The sequence below is a fragment of the Octopus bimaculoides genome, unplaced genomic scaffold (genome assembly GCF_046866305.1).
Source record: "Octopus bimaculoides isolate indiv1 unplaced genomic scaffold, ASM4686630v1 contig149, whole genome shotgun sequence".
Taxonomy (NCBI): Eukaryota; Metazoa; Mollusca; class Cephalopoda; order Octopoda; family Octopodidae; genus Octopus; species Octopus bimaculoides.
The window spans coordinates 1,736-29,596 of NW_028315399.1; the positions used below are offsets into that span (position 1 = coordinate 1,736).

Below are 27,861 nucleotides of genomic sequence, written 5' to 3' on the forward strand. Positions count from 1 at the left end.
TTGACTCCTTTTGTCTGGAGATAGAAAGTGCTCTGCTGGTTAGAGTAACCGCAAGTGTAACATCTGTGTCCCCTGCTACCTCTCCCACAACTCTTATTGAGTTTACTCCTTCCAAATTGACGAAGGAGCGAAGCTTTTTTAGTTTCTCTATTGTGAGCAGCAACTCTGTTCCTAATTTTCACTCTGACAAGTTTTTGTAGGGAGTTGATTTTGTGCTAATGACTTCCTCGTTCTCTTCTAAAATCTTAGAATTTTTGATGGTTCACTTGTGAAGCTCATCTTAGTTATTGCTTTCCCATATAAATCGATAATAATGAATACTCGTTAGAGGACCACGTATGATGCTTGGCTATCTTTCGGGCCTCTTCTTAGTCTAGACATATGTCCTTCTCACTAGTTGGATGTCAAAATTACCGCCACGTTTAATATTTAAAAAAAAAAAGTTTTTCGGAAGAAAAAACTTTTAGTAATTATTTTGCTCCAAATGGACGAAGGAACCAACCAGCCTTTCAATGTCTTGGTTAACCCGAGCCCCACAAACAAAATGGACTTTAAAAATCTCACAAAAACCTTTTCTCCAGAAGAATAAACAAACAACAATTATTTTGTAACTTACGTAGCCTAAGTAAAGCACGCTGAAACTTCTCAGTATTCTGGCTGTAAATGAAGGAATATTACAAATACATATTACAAAAATGAACAGATTATACTGTGGAATGAAAAAAATTCTCTCATGCTATTTAAACTTTTTCAGCTGATTTGGGGTAATTTTAGTGTGCTGAATCCGAATCTGACATTACTTTTCAGATAGCACCCGTAGTATTTTTTTAGTTATTCGCAGCATCAGATTTTCAACCAACTGGTAATATAGACAAAATAGTAGGCTATTTGCTTTCGATTTTCATTCATATACTCAACTGAAACAAAAAGAAGTGCTGATAGAGGGATATGTAGGCTACCTGTTAAATTGGCACATAAGATGAGAATTTATTTTACTTTGTTATCACTGTAGTTATAGTAAAGTTCTCCTCACAGTAGGCTATTGATATTAGGTTTTACAGTGCTCCCTCTCTATAACGCGGGTGATATGATCCAAAAAAACCAACCGTGTTCTATCCGGGCCGCGGATCCACGGGTCCACGGGTCCACGGGTAAGCGGCGGGAGCTTACCCGTGTTCATGCAGCTAAAAGTATTCCAATACTCCTTCATATTTTAGCAAAAATAGTTTAAGTGAATAAAGCACTGCATTTTGTTTCTAGGAAGAGTGAAGCTAAGATCAAAGTTGATGTTTTTAATCGACCAGAAATTCGCACACTAATTTATGATGAGCTTTTTCAAGAAAAATTAACCTCACTAGAGAAAACTGCTTAGGAATAGTTTGTTTCTCTTATAAACAAAAGTTTTTGGAAAATGAAAAATCATCTATGTTGAAATTGTGAATGATTATTTGAAAGCTTATAAGCAACTTGGGGCTAGAATGTCTCTAAAAATTCATTTTCTCCACTCTCATCTTGATTTCTTTCCACCCAATATGGGTGATGTAAGTGATGAGCATGGGGAATGATTTCATCAACAAATCAAAGAGCTAGAATACCGCTACAAAGGCAGACTTACACCAAACATGCTGACGGACTACTGCTGGTTTTTAAAACGAGAAATGAACACGCAACATAAGCGTAAAGGAAGACGCCAAAGCTATTTTTGAAAAACATAAAAATAATATTCACTTTACACTTTTGTTTTGTGTTTTATTGGTTTTAGAGTTACTTTTCCATCTAGTTGCTATTGTTCTTATGCCAAATAACGGTAATCTACGCTTAACATGTTGATTATATTTGTCATGAATTATCACATTATTGTATTTTTGGTAGGAGTATAACAATGATAGCGCAAAAACCTGACGTGCTACAGTAAAAATGATTGTAGATTCGGAATCAGCGCTCCCAAATTACCAATGAGCACTATTTCGACTAATAGTAGCAAAGTTTTGTTGACTAGTGTTATGGAAAAAACTGGCAGGAAAACAAACAGGATATACGCATTGGAATCTAGCAGAGGGTGAGAAATAAACAGCATTAACTACTGACTACTAGATTAACACTAATATTCTAGATGACGCGCGACAATAGTGTAACGAATAACCAAACATTATCCGTCAGTTTGTGATCTAAAAGATTTATATCAAGATTTCTGAAGACGTTTGACTTCTCAATATACTTCCATATGAAGTACACCATGTCTAAGCCATAACTTCTGTTATACATTTATGTGGTCTTTTAAGAAATTGAAAGTAACTGAAATTTCTGTTTTACGAAAGCTAATCCACGTCATCTGTGAAGATGTTTTATTTTATTAATATCCAGAAAATAATATTCGTTCTATTTTCCAAAGGCAACGATAATATAATTTTGTAGTTTCTTAACTGATGTAAGATTTGCTTTTATTGTTGTTGTTGTAGTTCTTGCTGCAACTGTAAATTTGAGGAGTGATGTTATTGCTGGTATTCTAAAGAAAATTCCAACGACACTACATTTGCTCGTTCGAACTTAACACGCATATATTTAAATACATCTATTCAGTCAAACACACACACACACACACACACACACACACACACACACACACACACACACACACACAAACACACACACACACACATACACACACGCACACACACAAACACACACACACACATGCACACACGCACGCACGCACGCACGCACATACACACACATACATACACATGCACACACGTATACATATTGGAAAAGTACGGTTTTTCTGCGCAGTAACTACGAATGTGATACTACTACTACTACTACTACTACTACGACTACTACTACTACTACTACTACTACTACTACTACTACTACTACTACTACTACTCGATATTATTAAATGTTATTGCTGGTGATGTTGAAAATGCTTTATTAAGTAAAGTGAAAGTTGTGTTGTGTCATTAAGAAGTGGGTGTAGTCGTCAGCTGACTTTTCATATAAAAACAACGATAATTTATATTTCTACTCCACATTACAAAACTAACAAGCACAACAACAACTAAACCACCTCCAGCAACATAAACGACAAGCAAAAAGTAAGTTAGATATATTCCTAACAATTTTATAATGCCTAACGCAAACGATACAAGTTCGGATCAGGTTTTTCAGGACGCTATTCATGGATCTATGGAGTTGCCACCACTCTGTGTAAAGATTATCAATACAATACAATTTCAGAGATTACGTAATATCAAACAACTAGGTTTGTGTTATTATGTTTATCCATCAGCTTCGCATAATAGATTCGAGCATTGTCTGGGGACATGTCATCTAGCTGGGAAAATGATTCGCCATCTTAAGCAGCAAGATTCCAATTTGGGTATAACTGATAGAGATATACTATGTGTTGAAATTGCTGGTTTGTGCCACGATTTAGGACATGCACCTTTTTCGCATGCCTTTGAAGGTATTATTAATGAAACTCGAGGAGAAGATAATAAATGGAAACATGAAAAGGCATCGTGTTATATGTTGGATCATCTTCTTGGAGAGAACACATATATTAAAAACAAACTTGAGACTGATGAAATTGATTTCATAAAAGATATTATTATTGGTGAACAAAGGAAGTCTAAGAAGTCAAATTTCTTTTACCAAATTGTCAGCAATAATTTCTATAACATTGACGTTGACAAATGGGATTATCTGGCGAGAGATTCCCATTTTCTTGGCATTGGAACATCCTTTGATCACGAAAGAATGCTGAAAATGTCCAAAGTAATAGATGGCACGCTATGCTACAGAGACAAAACGCTTAAAAATTTCTATGATATGTTTTATTCACGATATCGACTACATAACACGGCTTACCAGCACAAAACTGTTCTCCTGCTTAATAAACTACTTGGCGATGCTTTCAATTCCGCAGATAAACACCTCGCAATTTTCGAGAGGGTGGACGATATGAAGAAATTTACTTATTTTACTGATAGTATTTTGGAGGAGATGTTAAAGTGTGAGGGGAGTGAATGTCTCGAAGACGCCCAGAAAAAACTGAAGGCTATAATCGGTCGGTCTTTTGCATACAAAGGCACCGTCACAGACACAATCGAGGGCACAATCACGGGCACAATCACGGGCACATTCGAAGACAGTGATACGAGGAGAAATACAAGGAAGAGGAGAATCGATGCCAAATTTCGGGCCGATTGTAGAGAACAGGGCACATTCAGGGAAGCAATCAAGGATAAGAAACTGAAGCAGATCAAGTGCACAATCGTTGGCAAAATCGAGAAAACGACCGAGGGTACAATAGAGCGAGAAATATTTGAGGGCAATACGATCAAGGGCAGTATCGAATATAATATCTTGCGCACATCGGAGAGTAAAATGAAGGGCGATATCAAGGGCACACTTCATGGTGAAATCTTGGACAGATCGGAGAGCAACATGCAGGACAATATCGAGGGCACAATCACGGGTAGCATCAATGAAATAATAAACAGCACAGACCGGGTTTCAGTCATGGAAACAGACAAGATCTGCATAGCCCGTTTTGACTATGGAGCTAAAAAAGATAACCCACTATTGAAAATACCATTTTATAGGAAAGATGGAAGCAAACTTAACGACAAAACAACTGAAGAACTGGAAAATATGCTTTTTCTGCCAAAGAAATTTCAAATGAAAACCAGTCATTGCTTTGGAATGAATTTGTAAGGAAATTGTAACTAAAAGAAGAAACAATTAACGAAACCAAAAGAAAAATAAAGCGGAGACAATATTCAAGAGAGAGATCAATAACAAAAAAAAAAAAATCAGATCGAATATAACCAATGAAAGAAAACAAAATCATAGACAACTTGTGAGATGAGTAATGACACTTGGCAAAAAATTAAAATTATAAAAATATATTGAAACTATTCAAACATTGAAAGCTTAAAAATACTAATTGGACAACATTCTCTATTCTAAATTAAAAGAACTTTTTGATCGGAAATATTTACTTTTAAGAAAATCTTTAAGGTTTTGAAAAAAAAAATTAACATATATTTCCTTACTTATAAATTAAATCCTCTCATTGAGTCACGAAAGAAACATATGAGAAAGATTTATTCTTTGCTTAAAATTTGGTAAAAGTTTAAAATTTTAAAAACATCTTGAAACTATTTTTAAATTCAAAGGCTAGAAATATTAAGCGAACAGCACTTTTTTCCTAAATTAACTATGTTTTTTTTACTTTTCTACTAGAAATATTGTCTAGTCTTCGATTTCTTTAAATTTTAACATATATTTTCTTACTTTCAAAAATTATAACCTCTCATTGAGTCATGTTAAGAATATGGGAAAACCATCACTTTTTTGTTTAAGATTTGGTAAAAGTTTAAAAGTGTAAATGTATATTGAAACTTTTGTAAGATTCAAATGTTAGAAATAATAAACGTGCAATAATTTTTTTGTAAATTAACCATCGATTTTTTTTTGTTTTGTTTTCTCTTCGATTTCTTTAAATTTTATCATATATTTCCTTACTTTGAAAATATATAATTTCATTGTGTATCATTAAAAATGTATATGAGAATTAGATAATTTTTTGTGTGTGGTTGGTTGTCATACATGCACGCGCACTCTCTAACAGACTCACATTGACACACTCGATGCACCAGTAATTGTGTCGATAAGTCGGGCGTCCTTTTGTTGAAATAACTTTTTTCATGAATAGAGAAAGGCAGAGAGTAGGCTGAATTGTATCTGTGCCGCATAAAACTGTTAAAGGGATTTCATTCGTGTTATGACGTTCAAATTTTATTCGAGATTGACGTGACTATAATTCTTAAAGTTTCAATAAAAGAAGTATTAATTGAGCACATTGTGTTGATGTGAGCGACTTGACCATCTCCTCATATTTGCTGGCATTTTGTCCAAGAAAAGCATTTGGGTAGAGAAACTTCAAAATGAATAGTCTCCCTTAATCTTGTAATGATATTGAAGGAGATAACTCGTTATATTACTTTTGTTTTATTTATCTCCCTTCGTTGTTGTTTTACAAACAGGATATACGCATTGTAATCTTGCAGTGGGTGAGAAATAAACAGCATTAACTACTGACTACTAGATTTACACTAATATTGTAGATGAGGCGCGACAATAGTGTAGCGAGTAACCAAACATATAGGTCAGTTTGTAGAGGTCAAATATGTACCAAATATATTTCACCTGATCTAGAAGATTTATATCAAGATTTCTGAAGACGCTTGGCTTCTCAATATACTTCCATATGAAGTACACCATGTCTAAGCCATAACTTCTGTTATACATTTATGTTTTCCTTTAAGAAAATGAAAGTAACTGAAGATTCTGTTTTACGAAAGCTAATCTACGTCATCTGTGAACATGTTCTCTTTTATTAATATCCAGAAAATAATATTCGTTCTATTTTCCAAAGGTATTGATTATATAATTTCGTAGTTTCTTAACTGATGTAGGATTTGTTTTTATTGTTGTAGTTCTTGCTGCTACTGTTGATTTTTCAGAGGAGTGATGTTATTGCTGGTATTCTAGAGAAAATTCTAACGACACTATATTTGCCTTGTTCCAACTTTACACACATACATTTACCTACATCTATTCATTCACACACACACAAACACACACACACACACACACACACACACACACACACACACACACAACACTCACACGTGCATTCACATACACACACACACACACATACTTACATACACATGCACACTCGTATACTTATGTGAAAACATCGGGCTTTCTGCGCTGTAGTTAAATCCGAATGTGATAATTGTACGCTAATAATATAACTACTACTACTACTACTACAACTACTACAACTACTACTACTACTACTACTACTACTACTACTACTACTACTACTACTACTACTACTACTATTCGATATTATTAAATGTTATTGCTGATGATGTTGAAGATGCTTTATTAAGTAAAGTGAAAGTTGTGTTGTGTTATAAAAAAAAGTGGGTGTAGTCGTCAGCTGACTTTTCATATAACAACAAAGTTCACTTCCTGTTTTTGTCCTGCCAACATCGGAGACACTTTCTGATCGCTTATATTATTTGTGACACCAGATATTTCATGTCAATGCGACTGAGATAATTTCAAATCAAATATTAGAGATATTCAACTAAATATATCTGGATAATTTATATTTTTACCCCACATTACAAAACATTACAAAATTATAACCTCTCATTGAGTCATGTTAGAATATTGAAAAATCATCACATTTTTGTTTAAGATTTGGTAAAAGTTTAAAAGTGTAAATGTATATAGAAACTTTTCTAAGATTCAAATGTTAGAAATAATAAACGTGCAATAATTTTTTTCTAAATTAACCATTGATGTTTTTTTTTCTTTCTTCATTTCGATTTTTAAAAAATTTTATCATATATTTCCATACTTTGAAAATATATAATTTCATTGTGTATCATTAAAAATGTATATGAGAAGTAGAGAATTTTTTGTGTGTGTGATTGGTTTTCATACATGCACGCGCACTCTCTAACAGACTCACATTGACACACTCGAAGCACCAGTAGTTGTGTCGATAAGTCGGGCGTCCTTTTGTTGAAATAACTTCTTTCATGAATAGAGAAAAGCAGAGAGTAGGCTGAATTGTATCTGTGCCGCATAAAACTGTTAAAGGGATTTCATTCGTGTTATGACGTTCAAATTTTATTCGAGATTGACGTTACTATATCGTGTAATCAACATCGTGTTGATATAGATAAACTTCAGAATAAATAGTCTCCCTTAATCTTGTAATTATATTGAAGGAGACAACTCGTTATATTACTTTTGTTGTATTTATCTTACTTCGTTGTTGTTTTACAAACAGGATATACGCATTGGAATCTAGCAGAGGGTGAGAAATAAACAGCATTAACTACTGACTACTAGATTAACACTAATATTCTAGATGACGCGCGACAATAGTGTAACGAATAACCAAACATTATCCGTCAGTTTGTGATCTAAAAGATTTATATCAAGATTTCTGAAGACGTTTGACTTCTCAATATACTTCCATATGAAGTACACCATGTCTAAGCCATAACTTCTGTTATACATTTATGTGGTCTTTTAAGAAATTGAAAGTAACTGAAATTTCTGTTTTACGAAAGCTAATCCACGTCATCTGTGAAGATGTTTTATTTTATTAATATCCAGAAAATAATATTCGTTCTATTTTCCAAAGGCAACGATAATATAATTTTGTAGTTTCTTAACTGATGTAAGATTTGCTTTTATTGTTGTTGTTGTAGTTCTTGCTGCAACTGTAAATTTGAGGAGTGATGTTATTGCTGGTATTCTAAAGAAAATTCCAACGACACTACATTTGCTCGTTCGAACTTAACACGCATATATTTAAATACATCTATTCAGTCAACACACACACACACACACACACACACACACACACACACACACACACACACACACACACACACACACATACACACACGCACACACACAAACACACACACACACATGCACACACGCACGCACGCACGCACGCACATACACACACATACATACACATGCACACACGTATACATATTGGAAAAGTACGGTTTTTCTGCGCAGTAACTACGAATGTGATACTACTACTACTACTACTACTACTACGACTACTACTACTACTACTACTACTACTGCTACTACTACTACTACTACTACTACTACTACTACTACTACTCGATATTATTAAATGTTATTGCTGGTGATGTTGAAAATGCTTTATTAAGTAAAGTGAAAGTTGTGTTGTGTCATTAAGAAGTGGGTGTAGTCGTCAGCTGACTTTTCATATAAAAACAACGATAATTTATATTTCTACTCCACATTACAAAACTAACAAGCACAACAACAACTAAACCACCTCCAGCAACATAAACGACAAGCAAAAAGTAAGTTAGATATATTCCTAACAATTTTATAATGCCTAACGCAAACGATACAAGTTCGGATCAGGTTTTTCAGGACGCTATTCATGGATCTATGGAGTTGCCACCACTCTGTGTAAAGATTATCAATACAATACAATTTCAGAGATTACGTAATATCAAACAACTAGGTTTGTGTTATTATGTTTATCCATCAGCTTCGCATAATAGATTCGAGCATTGTCTGGGGACATGTCATCTAGCTGGGAAAATGATTCGCCATCTTAAGCAGCAAGATTCCAATTTGGGTATAACTGATAGAGATATACTATGTGTTGAAATTGCTGGTTTGTGCCACGATTTAGGACATGCACCTTTTTCGCATGCCTTTGAAGGTATTATTAATGAAACTCGAGGAGAAGATAATAAATGGAAACATGAAAAGGCATCGTGTTATATGTTGGATCATCTTCTTGGAGAGAACACATATATTAAAAACAAACTTGAGACTGATGAAATTGATTTCATAAAAGATATTATTATTGGTGAACAAAGGAAGTCTAAGAAGTCAAATTTCTTTTACCAAATTGTCAGCAATAATTTCTATAACATTGACGTTGACAAATGGGATTATCTGGCGAGAGATTCCCATTTTCTTGGCATTGGAACATCCTTTGATCACGAAAGAATGCTGAAAATGTCCAAAGTAATAGATGGCACGCTATGCTACAGAGACAAAACGCTTAAAAATTTCTATGATATGTTTTATTCACGATATCGACTACATAACACGGCTTACCAGCACAAAACTGTTCTCCTGCTTAATAAACTACTTGGCGATGCTTTCAATTCCGCAGATAAACACCTCGCAATTTTCGAGAGGGTGGACGATATGAAGAAATTTACTTATTTTACTGATAGTATTTTGGAGGAGATGTTAAAGTGTGAGGGGAGTGAATGTCTCGAAGACGCCCAGAAAAAACTGAAGGCTATAATCGGTCGGTCTTTTGCATACAAAGGCACCGTCACAGACACAATCGAGGGCACAATCACGGGCACAATCACGGGCACATTCGAAGACAGTGATACGAGGAGAAATACAAGGAAGAGGAGAATCGATGCCAAATTTCGGGCCGATTGTAGAGAACAGGGCACATTCAGGGAAGCAATCAAGGATAAGAAACTGAAGCAGATCAAGTGCACAATCGTTGGCAAAATCGAGAAAACGACCGAGGGTACAATAGAGCGAGAAATATTTGAGGGCAATACGATCAAGGGCAGTATCGAATATAATATCTTGCGCACATCGGAGAGTAAAATGAAGGGCGATATCAAGGGCACACTTCATGGTGAAATCTTGGACAGATCGGAGAGCAACATGCAGGACAATATCGAGGGCACAATCACGGGTAGCATCAATGAAATAATAAACAGCACAGACCGGGTTTCAGTCATGGAAACAGACAAGATCTGCATAGCCCGTTTTGACTATGGAGCTAAAAAAGATAACCCACTATTGAAAATACCATTTTATAGGAAAGATGGAAGCAAACTTAACGACAAAACAACTGAAGAACTGGAAAATATGCTTTTTCTGCCAAAGAAATTTCAAATGAAAACCAGTCATTGCTTTGGAATGAATTTGTAAGGAAATTGTAACTAAAAGAAGAAACAATTAACGAAACCAAAAGAAAAATAAAGCGGAGACAATATTCAAGAGAGAGATCAATAACAAAAAAAAAAAAATCAGATCGAATATAACCAATGAAAGAAAACAAAATCATAGACAACTTGTGAGATGAGTAATGACACTTGGCAAAAAATTAAAATTATAAAAATATATTGAAACTATTCAAACATTGAAAGCTTAAAAATACTAATTGGACAACATTCTCTATTCTAAATTAAAAGAACTTTTTGATCGGAAATATTTACTTTTAAGAAAATCTTTAAGGTTTTGAAAAAAAAAATTAACATATATTTCCTTACTTATAAATTAAATCCTCTCATTGAGTCACGAAAGAAACATATGAGAAAGATTTATTCTTTGCTTAAAATTTGGTAAAAGTTTAAAATTTTAAAAACATCTTGAAACTATTTTTAAATTCAAAGGCTAGAAATATTAAGCGAACAGCACTTTTTTCCTAAATTAACTATGTTTTTTTTACTTTTCTACTAGAAATATTGTCTAGTCTTCGATTTCTTTAAATTTTAACATATATTTTCTTACTTTCAAAAATTATAACCTCTCATTGAGTCATGTTAAGAATATGGGAAAACCATCACTTTTTTGTTTAAGATTTGGTAAAAGTTTAAAAGTGTAAATGTATATTGAAACTTTTGTAAGATTCAAATGTTAGAAATAATAAACGTGCAATAATTTTTTTGTAAATTAACCATCGATTTTTTTTTGTTTTGTTTTCTCTTCGATTTCTTTAAATTTTATCATATATTTCCTTACTTTGAAAATATATAATTTCATTGTGTATCATTAAAAATGTATATGAGAATTAGATAATTTTTTGTGTGTGGTTGGTTGTCATACATGCACGCGCACTCTCTAACAGACTCACATTGACACACTCGATGCACCAGTAATTGTGTCGATAAGTCGGGCGTCCTTTTGTTGAAATAACTTTTTTCATGAATAGAGAAAGGCAGAGAGTAGGCTGAATTGTATCTGTGCCGCATAAAACTGTTAAAGGGATTTCATTCGTGTTATGACGTTCAAATTTTATTCGAGATTGACGTGACTATAATTCTTAAAGTTTCAATAAAAGAAGTATTAATTGAGCACATTGTGTTGATGTGAGCGACTTGACCATCTCCTCATATTTGCTGGCATTTTGTCCAAGAAAAGCATTTGGGTAGAGAAACTTCAAAATGAATAGTCTCCCTTAATCTTGTAATGATATTGAAGGAGATAACTCGTTATATTACTTTTGTTTTATTTATCTCCCTTCGTTGTTGTTTTACAAACAGGATATACGCATTGTAATCTTGCAGTGGGTGAGAAATAAACAGCATTAACTACTGACTACTAGATTTACACTAATATTGTAGATGAGGCGCGACAATAGTGTAGCGAGTAACCAAACATATAGGTCAGTTTGTAGAGGTCAAATATGTACCAAATATATTTCACCTGATCTAGAAGATTTATATCAAGATTTCTGAAGACGCTTGGCTTCTCAATATACTTCCATATGAAGTACACCATGTCTAAGCCATAACTTCTGTTATACATTTATGTTTTCCTTTAAGAAAATGAAAGTAACTGAAGATTCTGTTTTACGAAAGCTAATCTACGTCATCTGTGAACATGTTCTCTTTTATTAATATCCAGAAAATAATATTCGTTCTATTTTCCAAAGGTATTGATTATATAATTTCGTAGTTTCTTAACTGATGTAGGATTTGTTTTTATTGTTGTAGTTCTTGCTGCTACTGTTGATTTTTCAGAGGAGTGATGTTATTGCTGGTATTCTAGAGAAAATTCTAACGACACTATATTTGCCTTGTTCCAACTTTACACGCATACATTTACCTACATCTATTCATTCACACACACACAAACACACACACACACACACACACACACACACACACACACACACACACAACACTCACACGTGCATTCACATACACACACACACACACATACTTACATACACATGCACACTCGTATACTTATGTGAAAACATCGGGCTTTCTGCGCTGTAGTTAAATCCGAATGTGATAATTGTACGCTAATAATATAACTACTACTACTACTACTACAACTACTACAACTACTACTACTACTACTACTACTACTACTACTACTACTACTACTACTACTACTACTACTACTACTACTACTATTCGATATTATTAAATGTTATTGCTGATGATGTTGAAGATGCTTTATTAAGTAAAGTGAAAGTTGTGTTGTGTTATAAAAAAAAGTGGGTGTAGTCGTCAGCTGACTTTTCATATAACAACAAAGTTCACTTCCTGTTTTTGTCCTGCCAACATCGGAGACACTTTCTGATCGCTTATATTATTTGTGACACCAGATATTTCATGTCAATGCGACTGAGATAATTTCAAATCAAATATTAGAGATATTCAACTAAATATATCTGGATAATTTATATTTTTACCCCACATTACAAAACATTACAAAATTATAACCTCTCATTGAGTCATGTTAGAATATTGAAAAATCATCACATTTTTGTTTAAGATTTGGTAAAAGTTTAAAAGTGTAAATGTATATAGAAACTTTTCTAAGATTCAAATGTTAGAAATAATAAACGTGCAATAATTTTTTTCTAAATTAACCATTGATGTTTTTTTTTCTTTCTTCATTTCGATTTTTAAAAAATTTTATCATATATTTCCATACTTTGAAAATATATAATTTCATTGTGTATCATTAAAAATGTATATGAGAAGTAGAGAATTTTTTGTGTGTGTGATTGGTTTTCATACATGCACGCGCACTCTCTAACAGACTCACATTGACACACTCGAAGCACCAGTAGTTGTGTCGATAAGTCGGGCGTCCTTTTGTTGAAATAACTTCTTTCATGAATAGAGAAAAGCAGAGAGTAGGCTGAATTGTATCTGTGCCGCATAAAACTGTTAAAGGGATTTCATTCGTGTTATGACGTTCAAATTTTATTCGAGATTGACGTTACTATATCGTGTAATCAACATCGTGTTGATATAGATAAACTTCAGAATAAATAGTCTCCCTTAATCTTGTAATTATATTGAAGGAGACAACTCGTTATATTACTTTTGTTGTATTTATCTTACTTCGTTGTTGTTTTACAAACAGGATATACGCATTGGAATCTAGCAGAGGGTGAGAAATAAACAGCATTAACTACTGACTACTAGATTAACACTAATATTCTAGATGACGCGCGACAATAGTGTAACGAATAACCAAACATTATCCGTCAGTTTGTGATCTAAAAGATTTATATCAAGATTTCTGAAGACGTTTGACTTCTCAATATACTTCCATATGAAGTACACCATGTCTAAGCCATAACTTCTGTTATACATTTATGTGGTCTTTTAAGAAATTGAAAGTAACTGAAATTTCTGTTTTACGAAAGCTAATCCACGTCATCTGTTCGTTCTATTTTCCAAAGGCAACGATAATATAATTTTGTAGTTTCTTAACTGATGTAAGATTTGCTTTTATTGTTGTTGTTGTAGTTCTTGCTGCAACTGTAAATTTGAGGAGTGATGTTATTGCTGGTATTCTAAAGAAAATTCCAACGACACTACATTTGCTCGTTCGAACTTAACACGCATATATTTAAATACATCTATTCAGTCAAACACACACACACACACACACACACACACACACACACATACACACACACACACACAAACACACACACACACACACGCACACACGCACGCACGCACGCACGCACATACACACACATACATACACATGCACACACGTATACATATTGGAAAAGTACGGTTTTTCTGCGCAGTAACTACGAATGTGATACTACTACTACTACTACTACTACTACGACTACTACTACTACTAATACTACTACTACTGCTACTACTACTACTACTACTACTACTACTACTACTACTACTACTACTACTACTACTACTCGATATTATTAAATGTTATTGCTGGTGATGTTGAAAATGCTTTATTAAGTAAAGTGAAAGTTGTGTTGTGTCATTAAGAAGTGGGTGTAGTCGTCAGCTGACTTTTCATATAAAAACAACGATAATTTATATTTCTACTCCACATTACAAAACTAACAAGCACAACAACAACTAAACCACCTCCAGCAACATAAACGACAAACAAAAAGTAAGTTAGATATATTCCTAACAATTTTATAATGCCTAACGCAAACGATACAAGTTCGGATCAGGTTTTTCAGGACGCTATTCATGGATCTATGGAGTTGCCACCACTCTGTGTAGAGATTATCAATACAATACAATTTCAGAGATTACGTAATATCAAACAACTAGGTTTGTGTTATTATGTTTATCCATCAGCTTCGCATAATAGATTCGAGCATTGTCTGGGGACATGTCATCTAGCTGGGAAAATGATTCGCCATCTTAAGCAGCAAGATTCCAATTTGGGTATAACTGATAGAGATATACTATGTGTTGAAATTGCTGGTTTGTGCCACGATTTAGGACATGCACCTTTTTCGCATGCCTTTGAAGGTATTATTAATGAAACTCGAGGAGAAGATAATAAATGGAAACATGAAAAGGCATCGTGTTATATGTTGGATCATCTTCTTGGAAAGAACACATATATTAAAAACAAACTTGAGACTGATGAAATTGATTTCATAAAAGATATTATTATTGGTGAACAAAGGAAGTCTAAGAAGTCAAATTTCTTTTACCAAATTGTCAGCAATAATTTCTATAACATTGACGTTGACAAATGGGATTATCTGGCGAGAGATTCCCATTTTCTTGGCATTGGAACATCCTTTGATCACGAAAGAATGCTGAAAATGTCCAAAGTAATAGATGGCACGCTATGCTACAGAGACAAAACGCTTAAAAATTTCTATGATATGTTTTATTCACGATATCGACTACATAACACGGCTTACCAGCACAAAACTGTTCTCCTGCTTAATAAACTACTTGGCGATGCTTTCAATTCCGCAGATAAACACCTCGCAATTTTCGAGAGGGTGGACGATATGAAGAAATTTACTTATTTTACTGATAGTATTTTGGAGGAGATGTTAAAGTGTGAGGGGAGTGAATGTCTCGAAGACGCCCAGAAAAAACTGAAGGCTATAATCGGTCGGTCTTTTGCATACAAAGGCACCGTCACAGACACAATCGAGGGCACAATCACGGGCACATTCGAAGACAGTGATACGAGGAGAAATACAAGGAAGAGGAGAATCGATGCCAAATTTCGGGCCGATTGTAGAGAACAGGGCACATTCAGGGAAGCAATCAAGGATAAGAAACTGAAGCAGATCAAGTGCACAATCGTTGGCGAAATCGAGAAAACGACCGAGGGTACAATAGAGCGAGAAATATTTGAGGGCAATACGATCAAGGGCAGTATCGAATATAATATCTTGCGCACATCGGAGAGTAAAATGAAGGGCGATATCAAGGGCACACTTCATGGTGAAATCTTGGACAGATCGGAGAGCAACATGCAGGGCAATATCGAGGGCACAATCACGGGTAGCATCAATGAAATAATAAACAGCACAGACCGGGTTTCAGTCATGGAAACAGACAAGATCTGCATAGCCCGTTTTGACTATGGAGCTAAAAAAGATAACCCACTATTGAAAATACCATTTTATAGGAAAGATGGAAGCAAACTTAACGACAAAACAACTGAAGAACTGGAAAATATGCTTTTTCTGCCAAAGAAATTTCAAATGAAAACCAGTCATTGCTTTGGAATGAATTTGTAAGGAAATTGTAACTAAAAGAAGAAACAATTAACGAAACCAAAAGAAAAAAAAAGCGGAGACAATATTCAAGAGAGAGATCAATAACAAAAAAAAAAAATCAGATCGAATATAACCAATGAAAGAAAACAAAATCATAGACAACTTGTGAGATGAGTAATGACACTTGGCAAAAAATTAAAATTATAAAAATATATTGAAACTATTCAAACATTGAAAGCTTAAAAATACTAATTGGACAACATTCTCTATTCTAAATTAAAAGAACTTTTTGATCGGAAATATTTACTTTTAAGAAAATTTTTAAGGTTTTGAAAAAAAAAATTAACATATATTTCCTTACTTATAAATTAAATCCTCTCATTGAGTCACGAAAGAAACATATGAGAAAGATTCATTCTTTGCTTAAAATTTGGTAAAAGTTTAAAATTTTAAAAACATCTTGAAACTATTTTTAAATTCAAAGGCTAGAAATATTAAGCGAACAGCACTTTTTTCCTAAATTAACTATGTTTTTTTTACTTTTCTACTAGAAATATTGTCTAGTCTTCGATTTCTTTAAATTTTAACATATATTTTCTTACTTTCAAAAATTATAACCTCTCATTGAGTCATGTTAAGAATATGGGAAAACCATCACTTTTTTGTTTAAGATTTGGTAAAAGTTTAAAAGTGTAAATGTATATTGAAACTTTTGTAAGATTCAAATGTTAGAAATAATAAACGTGCAATAATTTTTTTGTAAATTAACCATCGATTTTTTTTTGTTTTGTTTTCTCTTCGATTTCTTTAAATTTTATCATATATTTCCTTACTTTGAAAATATATAATTTCATTGTGTATCATTAAAAATGTATATGAGAATTAGATAATTTTTTGTGTGTGGTTGGTTGTCATACATGCACGCGCACTCTCTAACAGACTCACATTGACACACTCGATGCACCAGTAATTGTGTCGATAAGTCGGGCGTCCTTTTGTTGAAATAACTTTTTTCATGAATAGAGAAAGGCAGAGAGTAGGCTGAATTGTATCTGTGCCGCATAAAACTGTTAAAGGGATTTCATTCGTGTTATGACGTTCAAATTTTATTCGAGATTGACGTGACTATAATTCTTAAAGTTTCAATAAAAGAAGTATTAATTGAGCACATTGTGTTGATGTGAGCGACTTGACCATCTCCTCATATTTGCTGGCATTTTGTCCAAGAAAAGCATTTGGGTAGAGAAACTTCAAAATGAATAGTCTCGATATTATTAAATGTTATTGCTGATGATGTTGAAGATGCTTTATTAAGTAAAGTGAAAGTTGTGTTGTGTTATAAAAAAAGTGGGTGTAATCGTCAGCTGACTTTTCATATAACAACAAAGTTCACTTCCTGTTTTTTTTTTCTGCCAACATCGGAGACACTTTCTGATCGCTTATATTATTTGTGACACCAGATATTTCATGCCAATGCGACAGAGATAATTTCAAATCAAATATTAGAAATATTCAACTGAACATGTCTGGATAATTTATATTTTTACCTCACATTACAAAATATTTCAAAAATTATAACCTCTCATTGAGTCATGTTAGAATATAGGAAAATCATCACTATTTTGTTTAAGATTTGGTCAAAGTGTAAATGTATATTGAAAACTTTCAAAGATTCAAAGCAAAAAGATTTCAAAGCAAAAAGTAAATTAGATATATTCAAATAAGCTTTCTCCGTTTTTGTTTTAGAAGTCTAATTTCTCAAGATTGGTATTTGAGCAGTTTGTTACACATCCCAGTGCCCAAACAATAACCGGTATAAGCCTGAACTTGATTCTGCAGGTTCCTTACTAGTTCAGCCTAGGTATTTTCTTTTTCACTGGTCTCTAACTTTATGTTCACATCCTCAGAGCAGCTGATTTTCACAACAGTACACAGTTTCTCTTCTCTATCGCAAATTACTATCATGTTTATTATGTTTACATTTTATTGAGGTTTTCGCTGGAACAGTCCATCAGTACTTCTTTTTATTTTGAGTGGCTATAGCTTCTACTATACTGTAGGCTCTCATTTCTTTGGTTTCAGAGTTATCCCTCCCACGGATCTCATTATAGAGTGTCCAAGCTACAACACCATGTCTCATCGGTAGATAATATAGTGATGACATCTTATGTTGATGACAACTGCTTATGATGTAGGTAATATCTTTGGTGTTAACTCCACAAAGTATCCATCTGTTATCACATTTTGCTGATTTTTCTGCGTCTCTGTCCCTTTTGTGCATCAGGTATTTGGTTGATGTTTCTTGTTCCTGGATGGCAAACATATAACCTTCAAAGTGGGAGGTTGTAATCCGGTTGTTGATCCATGATAGACTGTTTTGATGATCAATATTACTATCATCTCTGATCTTTCTGCTAATATATCCATGCAGAGTCTTCTGCTGATATACACTCATTTTTTCATCTGATGATACGTGCGGTAGAGTCGTGCGACTTCTTTGGACATGTATTTAAGGTTATCAGGTGAGGAATGCTTCTCAAGGAGCTGCTTTCCAAGTCTCATGATGATATCAGTCTCATGATGATATCAGTCTCATGATGATATCAGTCTCATGATGATATCAGTCTCATGATGATATCAGTCTCATGTATGCACTTGGTCAGGCGATGCGCTACGACACTTGGTGATTACAAGATGTTACCAAAGGTATATGACACGACATACAAAGGCATTTTGGATCGATGTTAAGCCTTTGCCGCCTTCTTTTCATTTTAGATAGAGGCAGTCTACATTACTGTTGGTGTGGAAATTATGTGTGCTTATTAGAACACATAAAGCTGAAAATCAGTGAAAAAGAGACCACCTATGCTGAACCATTGAGAAATCTGCAGTTACTATCCAGATTACAAATTCAGGTTTATACCTGTAATTATTGGGGCCTGGGATATGTAACACACTGCCTAAATACTAATCTTGAGAAATTAGGCTTCTCAAAACCAGAAAGGAGAAAGCTAATTCGAAGACTACAGATCCAGTCCATCACTGGATCTGTAAAAATCTGTAAAACCTTCCAAAAAGTTTATCATTTAAATATATATGAGCATGTCTAGAAATGTAACAATATGCATAAGAATACATACATAAGACATACAAATCTGCACATACATACATGCATGCATACATACATACATACATACATACATACATACACACACACACACACACACACACACACACACATACATGCATACATATATACATACAAACAAGCAAACAAAAATACCCTGTTGCTGATGTTGAAATTCCACTGAAGGAACCTTGGATCTAGGTTAGAAACCGGTTCTTTCTCTATAGACAAGAAATCTTGAAATAAACTGAATAATGACATCCATACACACTGCCCAAATACGAATTTTGGGAAATTAGGCTTCTCAAAACCAGAAAGGAGAAACATGATTCGAAAATTACAGATTGAAGCCGTCACTGGAATTAAAAACTGTAAAACTTTCCACAAGTTTGTCATTTAAGTATATATATGAGTATGTCTAGACATGCAACTATATGCGGAAAATTACACGCATAAAACAAAACATCCAAATCTGCACATATACATACATACAGCATTACTGGCTCAAGTAACTGACCACTGTCCTCCTACTACGACTATAGTAAATACCAGGTACAACCGCAACGATTATTGTAGTAGTAGTGGTAGTCAGGATTATATACCGGTGAAACGTGCCCTTACTGAAATTTTCTGAAAAATAATAACTTTGACTTTGAAGTACTCTCTCGAGGAGAGCATATTTTCTACCAAAGTAAGGAAAAAAAACCCACTAGATACGGTATAAAAAGTTCTTAACGAAATTGGTGATGAGTATTTACAGCGGTGTGAGGAACCCACATACTGATAAATCAGTGCCTGTCTATATGCTCTGGCTATTACTGAAGTTTTCTGAAGACGTTTAGCTTCTCACCATACTTCTACACAAAGACACCATCTTCTGTTATATATTTACATGTTCTTTTACGGAAATGAAAGTAACTGAGAATTCTGTTTCAAGAAAGTTAATCCATGTCATTTGCGCACAGCTTTTCAAATGTAATTAGTAGCACTAACAATTTACATCAACATAATTACAACAAACGTTTTTTAGACCCACTTCAGAGAAAAAGATACACGTGCTGGAAGAGCATATACAGGAAAACCCAAAGTAATGAACTTAACAAACACACATATTTATCAAAACTAAAAAGAAAAACAACATAAAGCACTAAAAAGAATATTGACAAATGTGAAATTATATCCAACAACAACAGAAACAAGAATTAAAAGATGCGGGCGTCCAAACTGAGGAATTTGCTTCAGCCTATTGGGAAGTTCGGAATTCTAGTTCAAATAAGGAGAGAGATTCACAGTTCAGACTGATTTTACTAGGGCATCCAAAAATTCAATTTATATAAATTGTCCAGGATGTGGGCAGAATTATTTAGACCGAAGAAGGATGTGCCTTATATGGAGAACTGCACATCATGTGGACAAATACTATTTGAGCGAACACATAGAGAGATGTGCGAGCAATCTCCAACCAAACTTCACTGTTTTCCCTTTTTTACCAGTGCAAGGAGCTAATTTCTGTACAACAACGGTAAAATAAAGAGAAAATATTTATTGTAAAATAACCAAACACTTAGATCAGTTGTTAGAAGTTAAATATGTCTCATATATAACAGACCTGATCTAAAAGATTTATATCAAAATTTCTGAAGACGTTTAGCTACTCACCATACTTCTATACGAATGTCACCACCTCTAAGCTATATAGTACAGAGTTCTTTTAAGAAAATAAAAGTAACTGAAAATTCCGTTTTATTAAAACAAATGATTTGACGGGCAACACTTGTTTTCTTAACGAAACACTTTCAAACTTGGGTCGCTGGTAGAATGTGTCATACAAAACAACTTTTTCTCTTAGCCTTCTTAACAAAAAATTGTACATCGCAAGTTATTTCATGTTAAAGTTGTCGTATTTCTGTAATTTCAACCAATCACTGACGTCTATTCAGCTGAATACAGTCAGTGCTCTTTTTATAAACAATAAATTTTGGCCGGTCATAAAAATGTTATTCCCTGTGATATATTTCATCCGGTTTAATCGTAATTTATACGCATATATTGTTTATATAATAAATAACGCTGTGCGTAACTGTGTGTGTAACAATTTTTCGCTAGTATTCAGTAACACATTTTCTAAATGATGGTAGAGTTTGATTTGAAGAAGAACTAGAGTTCGGGTTCTAGAGTTAGGGTTAGTTTTAGGGTGACGGTTAGGGTTATGATTATTTTTGCCATAACCTCACTCATAACCCTAACCCTAACCCTAACTCTAAAACCCGAACCCTAACCCTAAACTAGAGTTTGATTTGAAGAAGATTTGGCTGCTATTTCTAGGAAATAAAGCACTTGGTGGAGGTGCATTAATAATTCTGCCAGCTCCAATAACAAGTGCAGGCAATATTCAAGTATTTTGATGGCTTTTTCCCCTTTGTTTACGAACAGTCTAGTTAATCGGAAATGTCAGAACTAACGGGGATTAATACCATATACACCGTCACAGCACACACACACACACTCGTATACTTATGTGAAAACATCGGGCTTTCTGCGCTGTAGTTAAATCCGAATGTGATAATTGTACGCTACTAATATAACTACTACTACTACTACTACTACTACTACTACTACTACTACTACTACTACTACTACTACTACTACTACTACTCGATATTATTAAATGTTATTGCTGATGATGTTGAAGATGCTTTATTAAGTAAAGTGAAAGTTGTGTTGTATTATAAAAAAAGTGGGTGTAGTCGTCAGCTGACTTTTCATATAACAACAAAGTTCACTTCCTGTTTTTTTTTTTTTCTGCCAACATCGGAGACACTTTCTGATCGCTTATATTATTTGTGACACCAGATATTTCATGCCAATGCGACAGAGATAATTTCAAATCAAATATTAGAAATATTCAACTGAACATGTCTGGATAATTTATATTTTTACCTCACATTACAAAATATTTCAAAAATTATAACCTCTCATTGAGTCATGTTAGAATATGGGAAAATCATCACTATTTTGTTTAAGATTTGGTCAAAGTGTAAATGTATATTGAAAACTTTCAAAGATTCAAAGCAAAAAGATTTCAAAGCAAAAAGTAAATTAGATATATTCCTTAACAATTTTATAATGGCTAACAGTTTCGGATCAGGTTTTTCAGGACGCTATTCATGGATGCATGCAATTTCCATCACTCTGTATTAAAATTGTTAATACTGTACAATTTCAGAGTTTACGTAATATCAAACATATGGTAAAAGTTAAAATTTTTAAAAACATATTGAAACTATTTCTAAATTCAAAGGCTAGAAATAATAGGCGAACAACACTTTTTTCCTAAATTAACTATAGGTGTTTGTAGTCTTTGGTAAATCTATTCTAGCAGGATATATATTTTTCAAAAGGTTTTACGTGCCTTGTATTGCTTTGACGACTTTTATGTTTGTTGGTAGGCTATTTTATTGGAGCGATGTAGCCATTGTCTATAGCATTTGTATGTTCATGTATGTAATACATTGATTGTTTTATTACTTGTATTTATGTTCGAGAAGTTAACATTTTGTTGTTCGTGTTTTAGGTTGTACTTGTGTTTGTAGTATTAGTGGTGTTTGTAATAGCGATAGCAATAAAGATGGCGTTGACAGTATTCGCGTTGTCCTTGCTGAAGGTGTGATATCGGCATATCATTATTTAAATCTAAAACCCACCCTCTCTCTCTCTCTCCTCTCTCTCTCTCTCTCCTCTCTCTCTCTCACTCTCTCTCTCTCTCTCTCTCTCTCTCTCTCTCTATCTATCTATCTATCTATCTATCTTTCTCCGTTCCGTCGTACCGCACGGCCTTTCTTTGCTAGCATGTTTTGTCTTTCTTTCTCTTTTGTTCACATTTGACAATTTAGAGTTTTCCTCGTTACCTTCGCCACACAACATACCCTGAGTGTTTTCCGTAAGCTAGAGAAGAGCATGATTTGTGCAGGATTGTATTTTTCTTCTGTTATTGATCTTTTAGTCGTTGTTTTAAGGCTTTCTGTTGCTGCTCGCTGTTGTTGTTCTAGGTGCAGCTTCAATTTTAGTACCTAGTGCAGCAGCCATTGTAGCGATGTTGCTGGTATTGTTGATGTTTCTGCGTTAGCAGTAGTGGACTCTCTCTCTCTCTCTCTCTCTCTCTCTCTCTATCTCTCTCTCTCTCTCTCTCTCTCTCTCTCTCTCTCCTCCTCTCTCTCTCTCTCTCTCCTCTCTCTCTCTCTCTCTCTCTCTCTCTCTCTCAGTAGTCACTTTTTATTGTTATTTTTGTTGCTGGAAGGAGAAAGCCGTAAGGTAAGCGGTGCTACCAAGATTGTGATATCTAGATCTTCAATCTCTATTACCAGTTGCTGCTCTCTTTAGATCTTTATTAGGTAGGGTTTCATCTGAACCAGGATTTCCAATCCTAACCCAACCTAATTTTATTTCTGAATTTTGCTTTTTATTTCCATCATTGTTTTAAGCTCTTCCAGAATAATACATTTTATCAGCCAGCAGAAGTTAAGTTCTGGTTGTACGTTTGCAATTTTCACCATGAGCACTCATTTTCTGTCTCAGATAAATTGGAATCACTGTAAATTTGTTACCTCTATATGGGACAGTGAAATGTTTCTAGGCTAGAGTTTCCGAGTGAATATTTACTCGTATGCGACCATACTGGTTGACACAAGTGATAAAACCTATGTCACTCCATAGCTCAGCGGAATTTGCTTTAACTGGCATATTTTCAAATATACACTTGTACACTACCGTTCTTCTACGTTTTTTGCTCTAGAACGTACGGTGGTACAATGACTGTAGTCCTTTTACTATTTGGTATTTTCTATCCAATTGGACAAAATCAAATGTTTTGGCAGTACCAGCAAAGGAGCTGCTTTTTACTGTGATTTTACTGCTGTTGTTACTGTTGCTGCATCATTGCTTATAACTATGTAGTAGCAGTGGTCAACTGCTTCTAATTCAACTTGTTACTAATGCAGTAATGATTTCCATCCCTGTCTCTCTCTTTCTTTCTCTCTCTCTCTCTTTCTTTCTCTCTCTCTCTCTCTCTCTCTCTCTCTCTCTCTCCCTCCCCCTCTCTCTCTCTCTCTCTCTCTCTCTCTCTCTCTATCTCTCCCTACCCCTCTCTCTCTCTCTCTCTCTCTCTCTCTTCATTGTGTGGGTGTCAGGCAGTTTTACTTCTATCTACAGCTCTAAGGGACACATCAATATTACGGCTGCTATTGTTGCTATTGACACTGCTATCATAGTTGCTAGTTACTCCTGCAGTGGTAGTACCGCGTAAAAGGTTTTGACTGTAGCGACATTCCCAATCGCTTTTCTTCGTTTTCTTCACTAGAAATAAAACGTGGAAGCCGTCTTAGAGATTGTTGTCTTGATTGAAAAATATTAGTTTTCCGTCGGAAGAATAACTAAAGAAGTCGACAAGCTTCTGATAGCTCGATTTTCTTAAAAAAGATGAAACAATAAAATTAAGAATTACAGCTCTCTAAGGAAACAATAACTTACGGAGCACCTAAAATAACATTCAGCTAAGACAATGAACGCTACTACTACTACTACTACTACTACTACTACTACTTGTGATAATAAGGATGACGATGATGATTTCGTTTTTAGTGAGAAAAAGACAGTGAAAAAGACAACATACACGTTTGCGTGTCATACGTAAAAGTGCAAAAGCGAGAGTAACAAAAAAATTGCAAGAAAATTCCAACAAACAAGATTCGCAAATAGAGAGCAGCGACTGAGACAAAAGAACATGCTTGCGCTTTCAGGTGAAAGAAAGGTGGCGAAGATATTTTCATGATAGACACGGTTGATTGACAAATATTCCCTGCTTGAGACAACAGATTAACAATGTACGAGTTCTAAACGAATACACATACAAAGTGGTTTCGTCGCTCTGCATGTATTTCAGACAGATATGGCTGACAACACTTTCATGTCTCTAGAGCATTCCTTGAATCAGAAATACTGCTAGACCAGGAATTCCTGGAGGCTATCCATAGTTCCTGGCTCGAAAGCTCTCTGGAACTAATCATCATTTGATTCGCGTTGATATTTACACTGAGTTTCTCAGAGAACGTCATGATCCTTTACCATCGGTAGTCCTCAAAAGAATGCCAGTATGGAAGCTCCATCTACCGCAGTGTCCAACTGTCGTGAGCAGCAAACAATATTCTAGTTACCATGCACCTCGTATAAATCCTTGCTTGAACCAGAACTGCGACTCCGTCTAGGAGACAAGTTGTAAAAATACGTGTCTGGCAAAAGCAATTAAATCTGTTCACCGTTTAAGAATATAGATGTCGCAGCCCTAGTGTTTGTGCTCTGAATGTTGATAGCAGATGGCAGCCTTGCAATAGAAGGTATCCCTTGCACAAGAACAGACGCTTCAACCTGGGCGGACGACGAAAGCTAAAGCAAAATACAACGGTCAGGTGGTAATGTATAACGGAAGTGGTGTATGCGTTTTCTATTCCTGCCTGACACTTACGGGATTTTCCTCTTAGCCCATTTCTGGGTGAGACTGGCAACTTTGCTTATTATTGTATCTTTTATAATGGTGTTGATCACCTCTATTCTTGTGATGTACAGCAACATTTCGACACGTCTCTCTCCCAGCCCCGTGAGTTTTGTCTCATTTTACCGTCCTCCTTTTCTTCACCATTTGAGGGAGAATCATTGAGAAATGAAAAGACTGGTTGATGGATAGTATTTGTCATTTGTGTCTCTGGGGGTGTTGCGCTAAGAGTGACTGCATATCTTTGGATGTTGCTGTTGTGAAGTGGATGACGTTAATTCCTTTCGATATTCCGGTTATGATTTTGGTTTTTTATGTTTTTATTGCTGCTACTTTGCTTACCACTGTTATTGTTGCTGTTGGTTGTGGTGTTGCTACTACAGCTGAATTGTTGTAATGGTGGTGCTGAAGTCATAGTGCTTTGACTCCTTTTGTCTGGAGATAGAAAGTGCTCTGCTGGTTAGAGTAACCGCAAGTGTAACATCTGTGTCCCCTGCTACCTCTCCCACAACTCTTATTGAGTTTACTCCTTCCAAATTGACGAAGGAGCGAAGCTTTTTTAGTTTCTCTATTGTGAGCAGCAACTCTGTTCCTAATTTTCACTCTGACAAGTTTTTGTAGGGAGTTGATTTTGTGCTAATGACTTCCTCGTTCTCTTCTAAAATCTTAGAATTTTTGATGGTTCACTTGTGAAGCTCATCTTAGTTATTGCTTTCCCATATAAATCGATAATAATGAATACTCGTTAGAGGACCACGTATGATGCTTGGCTATCTTTCGGGCCTCTTCTTAGTCTAGACATATGTCCTTCTCACTAGTTGGATGTCAAAATTACCGCCACGTTTAATATTTAAAAAAAAAAAGTTTTTCGGAAGAAAAAACTTTTAGTAATTATTTTGCTCCAAATGGACGAAGGAACCAACCAGCCTTTCAATGTCTTGGTTAACCCGAGCCCCACAAACAAAATGGACTTTAAAAATCTCACAAAAACCTTTTCTCCAGAAGAATAAACAAACAACAATTATTTTGTAACTTACGTAGCCTAAGTAAAGCACGCTGAAACTTCTCAGTATTCTGGCTGTAAATGAAGGAATATTACAAATACATATTACAAAAATGAACAGATTATACTGTGGAATGAAAAAAATTCTCTCATGCTATTTAAACTTTTTCAGCTGATTTGGGGTAATTTTAGTGTGCTGAATCCGAATCTGACATTACTTTTCAGATAGCACCCGTAGTATTTTTTTAGTTATTCGCAGCATCAGATTTTCAACCAACTGGTAATATAGACAAAATAGTAGGCTATTTGCTTTCGATTTTCATTCATATACTCAACTGAAACAAAAAGAAGTGCTGATAGAGGGATATGTAGGCTACCTGTTAAATTGGCACATAAGATGAGAATTTATTTTACTTTGTTATCACTGTAGTTATAGTAAAGTTCTCCTCACAGTAGGCTATTGATATTAGGTTTTACAGTGCTCCCTCTCTATAACGCGGGTGATATGATCCAAAAAAACCAACCGTGTTCTATCCGGGCCGCGGATCCACGGGTCCACGGGTCCACGGGTAAGCGGCGGGAGCTTACCCGTGTTCATGCAGCTAAAAGTATTCCAATACTCCTTCATATTTTAGCAAAAATAGTTTAAGTGAATAAAGCACTGCATTTTGTTTCTAGGAAGAGTGAAGCTAAGATCAAAGTTGATGTTTTTAATCGACCAGAAATTCGCACACTAATTTATGATGAGCTTTTTCAAGAAAAATTAACCTCACTAGAGAAAACTGCTTAGGAATAGTTTGTTTCTCTTATAAACA

General features: G+C 34.6%; 3 protein-coding genes and 1 long non-coding RNA gene across 4 annotated transcripts in view; 3 read left to right on the plus strand and 1 right to left on the minus strand.

Moving 5' to 3' along the window:
* Positions 1–616: 616 nt before the first annotated feature.
* The window catches only part of LOC149129112 (uncharacterized), a 59,090-nt gene continuing 31,845 nt past the window's right edge, over positions 617–27,861 (minus strand). Inside the window, exons 2-3 of the long non-coding RNA XR_016240443.1 lie at positions 27,081–27,121; positions 617–657 (exon numbers count right to left, since the gene is read on the minus strand). This is a non-coding gene — a long non-coding RNA (uncharacterized LOC149129112). The remainder of the gene's footprint in view (positions 658–27,080; positions 27,122–27,861) is intronic.
* LOC149129113 (deoxynucleoside triphosphate triphosphohydrolase SAMHD1-like) lies at positions 3,026–5,472 on the plus strand. Its single transcript, XM_089346772.1, has one exon. The coding sequence runs from the start codon at positions 3,127–3,129 to the stop codon at positions 4,717–4,719; it is 1,593 nt and encodes a 530-aa protein (XP_089202898.1). The 5' UTR covers positions 3,026–3,126; the 3' UTR covers positions 4,720–5,472.
* On the plus strand, positions 8,885–11,331 carry LOC149129114 (deoxynucleoside triphosphate triphosphohydrolase SAMHD1-like). Its single transcript, XM_089346770.1, has one exon. The coding sequence runs from the start codon at positions 8,986–8,988 to the stop codon at positions 10,576–10,578; it is 1,593 nt and encodes a 530-aa protein (XP_089202896.1). The 5' UTR covers positions 8,885–8,985; the 3' UTR covers positions 10,579–11,331.
* On the plus strand, positions 14,573–17,145 carry LOC149129115 (deoxynucleoside triphosphate triphosphohydrolase SAMHD1-like). The gene has a single exon (XM_089346774.1). The coding sequence runs from the start codon at positions 14,813–14,815 to the stop codon at positions 16,391–16,393; it is 1,581 nt and encodes a 526-aa protein (XP_089202900.1). The 5' UTR covers positions 14,573–14,812; the 3' UTR covers positions 16,394–17,145.

What these genes read in the sequence shown, in the direction of transcription:
- LOC149129113 (XM_089346772.1), top strand. Translation starts at nt 3,127, where the DNA reads ATGCCTAACGCAAACGATACAAGTTCGGATCAGGTTTTTCAGGACGCT.
- LOC149129114 (XM_089346770.1), top strand. Translation starts at nt 8,986, where the DNA reads ATGCCTAACGCAAACGATACAAGTTCGGATCAGGTTTTTCAGGACGCT.
- LOC149129115 (XM_089346774.1), top strand. Translation starts at nt 14,813, where the DNA reads ATGCCTAACGCAAACGATACAAGTTCGGATCAGGTTTTTCAGGACGCT.